Below are 10,099 nucleotides of genomic sequence, written 5' to 3'. Positions count from 1 at the left end.
AGGAGACGGCAGCCGGGCTGAGCTGTGAGGGTGAGGGGGTGCGCACTGCCCTCGTCCCTCTGCGTTGGAGGGTACGGGCGCTTCACTCGGTACCGCCCTCAGCTTGCACCTGGCCTCGGCCGCCTGCTCCTCCCCCTCAGAGTGAGAGGAGGGCGTGTGGGAGGGAGGGAAAACAATGAAAGCTACTTAACGGAAAGGTGCAGGAAAGGAATACAAGAGTCTCATCTTACTGTTACTGTCTCATGGTTTAAACTAAACTGCACGACAGGCTCTTGAAATCTGCTGCTTTCTTTGTGCGTAACAAAGAATGTTTGGTTTTGTATGTCTAACATAACTTTTTATTTCACATGGTATGTACCTAACAAAGAAATGGATTTGTTCATCTTCACAGGAATACTATTATAGTTACAAACTGTGTAACTATAATAAATAGCGAAGTAGCAGGTAAGCATTCATGTTAAAAAGTCAGCGAGGAAGAATGAGATAGATAGGGTGCATTGCTCTAACCTTGCAACACAGAGAGTACAGCACTTTCTGTAACCTATACAGAGGAGACTTCTTCTTCCAAGCATGTGTGAATGGGTGGGGAATAAAAGTTGGTAGAGTAATGGATAGCACACACGGAGGTGCACAGTGGTGGTGAGCATATAATGGAAATTTAAATAAAGCCAGTCTTTGACTCTTGAGCTGCAATTTTGTTGTTCTAGGTCACTAGAGGAGTGGAGAATGCTGCGATTGAACTTAAAACTAAAGCCAAAACTCACCTTACTGGCAAAAGGGCTGCTTTGGAAGAAATAGGAAATAAAGTTGCAACAAGAGGAACACGTATAACTAAGGTAAAGGAACATCTGAAATATCCCTGTAAGGAAATGTTGAATTACTGGCTCTGTACTAATAGTAATTGTTTTCACTACAGAAAACAGAATGCTCCAAAGTATCTGTAAAGCCTACAAAAGGACCTAGTAAGACGACAAATGTAACTGTACTGCCTAAACCTCCAGCTGCTGTGAATCAAGTGGTCAAAGAAACTGCTGTTGCAAAGGTAGGAAGCGATGATACTGTTTGGACTCTTAATTTGATGTGCAGCTTAGAGCTGTAACTTAAGAATAGTTTATCTGCAGATGCATCCCATTGCCCTGCCGAAGGAGCAAAGTCTCAGTACTGCGGTTTTGGTGTAACACATACTGTGCTTAAAGGCTAATGCTGAAGTGGCAGACCTAGATCCTGCAGTACTGGATGAATTTTCTGCTTTAGCTGGCAAGTACTAGAAGGTCTTCTGATTCTCTCTGCCTGGCATCTTGGTGAAAGCTTGCCGTACTAGAGTGTGAGCTCAGTTTAAACTTTTAACAAATCGGGTTGGTAACTGGAAATATGTGGAAACGAAGGAACATTGCAGCTTAAACAGTAGACATGTAAGCATTATGATCTGTGCCTTAGGTTATGTCTCCTGTCCCTATGGACGTATCTATGCAAGAGGAGGATTTGTGCCAAGCCTTCTCTGATGTCTTGCTCAACCACGTAGAAGACATTGATGCTGAGGACTGGGAAAATCCCCAGCTGTGTAGTGACTACGTGAAAGATATCTATCTGTATCTGAGAGAGCTTGAGGTATGACGGGCCTAGTCTGCACTTCTGCAGTGTAGGGTTAATCTTGTTGCTCACATAGCTCTTTCTTCAACAGCTGCAGCAATCGATCCGCCCGCGTTACCTTGACGGGAAGACCATCAATGGCCGTATGCGTGCCATTTTAGTTGACTGGCTTGTCCAGGTCCACTCAAGATTCCAGCTTTTGCAGGAAACGCTGTATATGTGTGTCGCAGTTATGGATCGCTTCTTACAAGTAAGAAAGATAATTTTCATGTTTGGATTAAGAGACCTGTTCAATGACTATGCTTTTAAAGGAGTATATGTTTTATCCTTCCTTTTTAAATCTAAGAACCTACAAAATCTGGTTTTGGTGTAAGAGCTCTGTATAATGTAGCATCTGAACTCTAAGGCTGTGGTCCTTTTTGAGCTTGTCGTTACAGGGACACTTCTGACTCAAAGTGGAAAATCTCATTTACTTCCTGGGCACTGTTGCACTGCTGTTTTAAACTGATAAATTAGAATGTGTTCATTTAGACTTGGATGGTTTGAGACCTGCTTTTTAAATTGCTGTATTGCAGAGTCATCCAGTAGTTCGCAAGAGGCTTCAGCTGGTGGGTGTAACAGCACTGCTTCTAGCTTCAAAATACGAAGAGATATTCTCTCCTGATGTAGCAGACTTTGTTTACATCACTGATAATGCCTACACCAGTGACGAAGTTAGAGAAATGGAGATTATGATTCTTAGAGAGTTAAACTTTGATTTGGGACGACCTCTTCCAATTCACTTCTTAAGAAGAGCATCAAAAGCTGGTGAGGTGGGTACTTGTCCTCATTATCTAGAACTTTCCCATACATGTAAAGTCTATCACATTTGCTTCCAGAATTTTTATTGTGTGATCTTCCTTGCTTTCTGCTTATGCACTGGATCAAGAAATACTCAGCTATGAAACCTCTCCATGTGGAGTAACATGACATCATGGTGGCAAGCCAGCAGTGGGTCACATTTGTATTTACTGGGCCTTGTTCAGTCTTAGTGGCAGAAATTTTACTCTTGAGTAAACTAAACACACCTAGAACTGAACCCTTGCTTTCAGATTCACGTTTTGCCTGGTGGTAAGGGTATTCCCTTGTAAAAGTGAAGCAGTGTTGCAGTTCTTCATAATTTTTGGATGCAAATACTGTAATATTTAAGAATCAGAAGATAAGCTTTCTCTTTGATGTGACCCTTTTTTTTCCCCACCTCACTATTTAAGTGAAGAACCTGAAGTAGGCTTCAGTTGCCTCAACACCAGGTAGTAACTCCTTGAAGTTAGCTGACTCCTGTAATAAGGATCTACTTAAGTCATTTTTACATCTTCATAATTTTTGGATGCAAATACTGTAATATTTAAGAATCAGAAGATAAGCTTTCTCTTTGATGTGACCCTTTTTTTTCCCCACCTCACTATTTAAGTGAAGAACCTGAAGTAGGCTTCAGTTGCCTCAACACCAGGTAGTAACTCCTTGAAGTTAGCTGACTCCTGTAATAAGGATCTACTTAAGTCATTTTTCCACTTCTCCCCCCTCCCACCCACCCCCCCGCCCCGTGTATTCCAGAAGGGGCACTTGTATCCTCAGTTGGGGTCAGTAGTGCTTGACTGCAGTTTTCTGTTAAAATCCCTGACTTGGCTGTGTCTGAATTCCAAATGGTTGCTAGACTAGACTGGTTTGGACTCTGGTCTCGATTTGACAAGAGCGCCTGTTAGATTATGGTCCCTAGACCTTAAAGATTTTGGTTGACTAACCATGAGCATCTGCTCCATTTACTCCCCTAAAATCACCCTTTCAGAATGCCAGTTGCTTTTCTGTCACTCTTTGTCTTGTAGTTAGGAAGTAAGGCACACAGAGAAGTAATGCTATTTTTGTTTTGTCAGTTATTAATTCGGGATTGTTTCTGGTATTCGCTATGGTACGGTGAACTGAAACTGTCGATTAACAGGCTCTCTATCTGGTAGGCTGATGCTAAGCAACATACCCTAGCAAAATACCTAATGGAGCTGACGCTGATAGACTATGACATGGTTCACCATCGTCCTTCAGAGATTGCAGCTGCAGCGTTATGCTTGTCCCAGAAGATTCTGGGCCATAACAAATGGGTAAGTGTTTTAATCAAACTCATTCTGTCATTTGATTGAATTGAAACATCAAAACAACTACTTCAGAAAATTGTGTTGGTAGTTATGCTGGTGATCAAATGAGAGTTGGACAGCCTGATGCATGCTTGCAGGTAGAAAAAAGGAACAAACCACTGAAAACTTATTTTTTCTTTGTGAACAGTGAGGTATGAAAGGATTTTTCTCTTGAAAGTATTGTTACAGAAGGCCTCGCTGTAAATAAAGGTAGATTTTCATAATTCTTGCAGTGTATGTAGAATAACAAAATCATGGACTGTGAATAGTGAATTGGAATTTGAGTAGTGGTTACTTCTGTAAGGGTTGCTTTTATCCTCTGTGCAGTGTAGAAACGTGGGTCTTGGCACTGATGTGTCCAGACTTCTGCTGTCCACCAGACGTTATTCTGAATCTGTTGCCTGAACTGACAGTACTACGGTTCCTAGCACACAAAGTTTGTGGCATTTGCTGCCTGAAGTGATTGTGTCTTGAACAGCAATCATAAATCAGCAATTCGTAAATCTCAAAGTTCTTACTGTTACGCTGCAGGGTGCAAAGCAGCAGTACTACACTGGATATACAGAAGACAGTCTTGTGGTGACTATGAAACACATTGCCAAGAATGTGGTCAAAGTAAATGAGAAGTTAACAAAATACACTGTAAGTATAACTATAGTTAAATAGTCTTTTTAGTGTTTTAGAAATACCTTTGCCGCATATTGTGGCTCCTTAGGTAAATGTTCCTGTATGTTATAGTATGTGCTATTCTGACAAGCCCATGAGAGGATGTTGCATTAGTGCTATATTTAAAACATTTTAGACAAACTATGCTCTTGCTACTTAGCAAGTTGGTTCACTTCCAACCTTGTTTGTGTTTGCTTGTTTGTCAAACATTCAGGCTAACAGGCCTGAAAATTACCTGCCTGAACATGCATACTGTATGTTTAAGTCTTTTGTAACTCTGTTGTTTTACCTCTGCAGGCTATAAAGAACAAGTATGCAAGTAGCAAACTACTGACGATCAGCACAATCCCTCAACTGAATGGTGAAATAATCAAGGACCTGGCATCATCTCTCCTACCATGAGCCTAGGCAGCCAAGTCCTCATGGTATATGCACTTTGTCCTTACTTACCTATTGAGGCAAAACTACTGCTCTTTGTACATAGTCTCAGCCTTACAAAGCCATTTCTGACTTGGAGGTGAAGTTTTAAACTTGCTTTGTAATACAACACTCTACCTAGAAATAAAGCTTCTCTCTTTTAAAAAAAAAAAAAAAAAAAAGAGTATCGTGGCTGTGAATCTTTTAAGGTACTGCCTAGACGTGTCTGCATTCTAATGTCCAAGCAGGACATTTGACTAAACAGGTGATTGATACAACTTGCAGTTAGATGTGGATGATGATTCTCAGTGGTTGTTTCCAGTGAGAATCTCCAGGCTTTATAGTGGGTTATATTTAGTGCCTTGTTGTTTTCAGTCTTCGGGTAAGAAAGAGCAGACAGACAGTTCATCTTTTCCTGGCATTACCTTAAAGGATACTAAATATATACTTTATTTCAGTGCCTTGTCCCAGAAAGAACAGGAATTTCTTTTTTTTGTTGAAGTTTGTTGCCTTCAAGTTTGGGAAAAGTAGGCTGCCTGTTAGCCTTGTCAGTCTTTGTTTGGGTGTACATAAGACAATGTGTTCTATCTTCATGTACCTAAACAAAGGGGGCTAAGGTAGGAAAAAATTCATAATTCTCCTGAGATGCTAACTACTGTGTGCAGGGGCTGTAGATATGGAACTATCGAGGTAAGACCTTTTGAACCAGCTCATCTCTTAAAAATTGCTCCACTTCTTGGTCAAAAAACCCCTAGTTTTGCATTGCCTGTTCACCCACTAATCCACTGCCCCACCTTTGGGTGGGTTGGTTTTTTTTTTTAACCCCTCCAGTAAATCTCTATACCTGTGAGAATACAGAATATTAAGTAGATTCTTACTTACCAGTTAACATTTTGCTTTCCTTCGGTTTTGTGTCTTAATGAATGACACCATCTGTATGCTCAAGGAATACAAGCATGTGAGAAATGCAGCCTTTCTGCCTCAATACTTCGTTTAAGCCTGTTTGGTAACTTAGTCCTAGATAAGTAAAGTTACAGACCCACAGGTATTCTCTTAAGTTACACTGAACTCATTCCTTCCCTTTTCCCAGTGTCTTCTCTTCATGAGTGTGCTAGCTCTGATGCAGAAAGCGAGAACCCCTGTAGGAAGGATGTTGAAGCTACTAGTTTTTATCTTCTCAAGCAGGAGACTTTTCTCTCTCACAGGACAAGTAAGCATAGCACTTCCTGCAAATGGTCTTCTGAAAAATGGGCTTGATCCCTTGAGTGTATATGATTTTTCTCCCCCCTGGACTGAGGCTCTAGTGTCAGGCTTTCAGAAGCAGCTTCTACAACCAGTTGCCTCTTAATGGAGATGGAGTTTTTAGACTTAGGCAGTGGTTTAGGAGGGAAGGGATTCAGGATTTCTAGCTGTATCTTAAAGCTTATGTAACTTCTTAATATCCATATACACAGGGATTTGTTTTCACTGCTCTTAACAAGAAAAAACAAAAGTAATGTGCAGCACTTCTGCCCCAGGCATAGTGAAAATAGTGTGCTTTGAAGGGATTTTTGGAAAGGGATTTTTTTTTAAGACATTGGTGCAGTAAAATCCACCAGACATTCTTGTGAAGGGATCTGTTTGTAACTGGAAACAAACTACACGAGAACAGACCCACTCAGCTAACTGCTTCTTGTGTTTTATTTTATGGAGGTTCAGAAGGCAAAGCATGAACGCTGATAACTGTATGGCAAGCACAGCCACTCTGATGTGGGAGGCAATCAGACTTAAGCAGTAACTTTTGCTTTTGCTACTTAAATGGAGTAGTGCATATCTGTAAGTACCTGGCATAAAAATTCTAGTAGAACTACTTCATGAACAAGAACAGTGGAAATACTACATTATACTTTCATACGTGTTTCTATCATACTCAGTTTTTATATACAGTATATGATCTGTTTCTATAAATGTACAGCTCTGCATAAAGACACTTCTTATAACAGGTAGAGCATTAAACCTAAATCCAACATGGGCCAGCCATATTATAATATAAATTTTGAAGAAGGCAACATTGTTTAGCATACAGTACTATGTGGTTTTCTGTTACAACTTGTTACAGTGCCTGTTGGAGTCCCTAAACACATCAGCAAATACAAACCAGCTCCTTTACAAGTCTGTACAGAATTACTTAAATATACTGTCACAGTAGGTTTTTTTAGGTGGGAATACTCCAAATGAGCCTAAATCTTTTTGACATGTAGCAGCATATTTAGTATGTTTCCCAGAATGATCTTCTTTAGAGGGAATGTGCATTTAACATTATCTTCAGTAGCTAACTGAAAAGGTTACTGATATTCAGCTGAAGGCACTTATTAAATACACCCCTTTCAAAGTCCCTGGTCTCAGATTGCAAAGCACCTTTTTTTTTTTCAGGAAGACGGTAGGTTTGAGAATTCTTCACTTAGTGGGTGTTAAGACCAGGTTTTAAATATAATAAATAATTGGTCAGTATGTCCATTGCTGTATGCTTCTGTGTCAAAAGATCAAAGTCTGTGCTGTGGGTAAATCCTTCCTTCTAATACACAACTCTACTGGTGAAAATATTGCTGAGAATGGTAGATCTCAGAAGAGTGTCCTGAAGGCAAGAAGAAACATCTTCAACCACTGGTAACTTCACACCAATTTTTGTCTGACAGTCTTTTATATCTTGGTGACATAGTTGTTGGGAAAAAGACCTTGTTTCCCTCGTAGTCTTCCTGTCCACCAGCCAGAAGGATCTATGATAAAGAAAGCAAAGTAGTGAGGTTCTGGACACTTTTTTGGTTTACTTTTTGAGGCAGCCTTGTAAAGCTACTCCACGCAGCGGTTTGGGGTCTTCTCTGTTGCTGGAGCTGTCACAGAAATTTGCAAGCCTAAGAAGGGAAGATAACTCGGGTTGCTCAAGGGGTGGCTCAAGAAGCCATGTTTTAACTAGTTAGGACACTGTACTTTCAAGATTAGTAATTAAGTAACACAACTTTCTATCTCTACGTACCTTCTTTAATTATATCAATCACGTCGTTGGCATTAAAGCTAAGTTCATCTGTGTCCTGAGCATCATATGCATACAGTGCCCTGCACTGTGGTACCTGAGGCTTAGGTTTTGGCTGGGGTTTAGGCCTTCCTCCAGCTGGTGGGGGTCGGTTTGTTGTCTGTCTGCGAACACTGATGGGAGAAAAAATGTTAACGTGCTTTAAAGCTTAGGACTTGAACCTAAGCTTTATCAACCCCTCTGTCCTAATGAGTTATTTCTAAAGAATATCACAGAATAAGGGAAAAGGATTCTCTTAAATGTCACAAGAATTAAACATAGCAATGTAAGACTTCTTTGTGAAAGGGACAGAGTTGCCATTTCTTTTCTACTGAAAGGGATGAACAGGTACTTCCGAACAGCAGTTCAGATGCACAGAAGACATTTTAGTGCTCAGGCTAGAATGTAGACAAATGTGCACATGCAGTTCATGCATAATTTGGCTTCTACACAGCTTAGTCTCTCTCCCCGTGCCCCAACTTTGCTAGGGATTTAGTTTTCAGTATTAAAAACAAAGTTCTAGCTCACAGGAGGCTACTTTACCATTTTTGTGACTAAGCTGTAAGAGAGACTGCATCTCTTTTAAGTTGCCTCAGATTCCAGGGCCGTCTATGGACTTGTTCTGTTTTAGTCAACTCTGAAGCAGCAGGGGAGATGCTGCACAAACTCTGTCACAGCTGTGACCACTCCAAAGATTAGGAAGGGGAAAGAGGGAAGAAATGCTTTTTGCCAGCTCATCAGCTAATAAAGGCTGGAAGAGAGAACAGGTATTAGATGCAATATGTCAGTTTAAAATAAATAAATTATAAATGTGCAGAATGACTAAAAATGGTGCAGTGATGTGGGGAAGCCTGAACTGTGATCATGTCACGTAAAGCCAGGATAGCATTACACAGCTCTGGCAGAAGGTTTATAGTTACTTACATGAAGTCCTAGACTTAATTTTTGTCAATGTGTCTTTGTCTAGTTCTGTGTGTGTAGTGAACTGCACCGGAAAAGCATCATTGAAGAATAGGCTAACAGCATTTCTGTTTTATTGGAGGTGTGTTTTATACTGTTTTGTTATTTTTTACTGGGAGAGAGGATTTTCTTGTGTTCGTCAGCATGTATTGACTTTTCTTGGGAGTAGGGTATGCTGTGAAACCTAGATCTGGGTGTAATTCAGAGCCTGTCTTAGAAAAGGCACTTAGCTTTCCTGTAGCAGTAGTAGACCAAGACTGGCTTAGATGCAGTGTTTTGCTGGTGAATACATGGTAGTTCTAAACTCAGGCTTGTAATGAATTTATTGACAGAAATTAAAGCTATGACAGAACCAGTACATCCTTCTTGGCAGCTTTGCTAAAAATAAATCCAATTCTATCCCTTAAAAATTACATCTGTAACAGTAATTTTAAATTCTAAATTCACAGCTTTTCTACCTCACCCCTTGTGTACAGGGGCCACTAGAGCTTTCTCTTTTGAAACCTGCTGACTGTAGTAATACTCTTTTTGGTACATTAATAAAGTAGCTCATAAAGCTCAGGAAGATAGCCCCACAACTGTCACTTTTCCATGAGTACTTCTTTTGGTCTGTTACTGCTGTTAAAAACTCCTCTGGGCTGTTCAGGTGGTTTTTTTTCACAGGGATGACTGAATTGGAGAAGCTTGAGGCTAGCAAAGGCACTGAGCAGGCAGAACCCCTCGGGGGCAGGCAGACCTGCTGCTTCCTCTCCTTTGTGAGCCTGACTCTGTTGTGGACTGGCTTTGGGAATTGAGTAGTTGAATAATGATCTGCTAACCTGGCTTGGTTTCTGTTTGGGCCAGGCACGTCCCTAATACTTGTGTGGGCCAAGGGCAACAAGTATTTGCTGGTGAGAAGGAAGGTGATGACAAGGCAAGCAGATTGGTTTGCTGGTGGTACCAGATGGTGAGGTATTAGTATTAGGCAGAGTGAAGCCTGACCCATGCAGAGCCGTGTGCCACTCAGCTGTGTGCAGGTTTCCATGCAGAACCCGGGGAACGACAGAGTGGTGCACACATGCAGTGGCAGGGACGTGCCGGTCCACAAGACTATGTACAAGATGGGACAAATGAGTGACTAAGGGTGCTGCCAGGTAAACTCTGTTTCTGCCGGCGGGGAGAGCAGCACCTGACGCGGCTGATGCTACGTGCCTGGCCTCGGCCTTGCCGGGGCCTGTCTGGTCGTTGCCATTCACGTTGTGCCGCTTGTCCC

At 41.3% G+C, this 10,099-nt stretch overlaps 1 protein-coding gene across 1 annotated transcript; it reads left to right on the top strand.

Moving 5' to 3' along the window:
• Positions 1–707: 707 nt before the first annotated feature.
• CCNB2 (cyclin B2) lies at positions 708–4,861 on the top strand (the record flags this gene model as incomplete). Its single annotated transcript, XM_010145998.1, has 8 exons — positions 708–836; positions 917–1,042; positions 1,438–1,608; positions 1,682–1,840; positions 2,166–2,402; positions 3,582–3,722; positions 4,287–4,397; positions 4,719–4,861. Coding segments are annotated over 8 exons (1,179 nt in total), but the record flags the coding sequence as incomplete, so codon positions are not given.
• Positions 4,862–10,099: the final 5,238 nt, after the last annotated feature.

Source organism: Buceros rhinoceros, unplaced genomic scaffold, assembly GCF_000710305.1.
Source record: "Buceros rhinoceros silvestris isolate BGI_N320 unplaced genomic scaffold, ASM71030v1 scaffold45271, whole genome shotgun sequence".
NCBI lineage: Eukaryota > Metazoa > Chordata > Aves > Bucerotiformes > Bucerotidae > Buceros > Buceros rhinoceros.
Note: the sequence above shows the minus strand (reverse complement) of the source record. Positions and strands in the feature narration are given on the sequence as shown.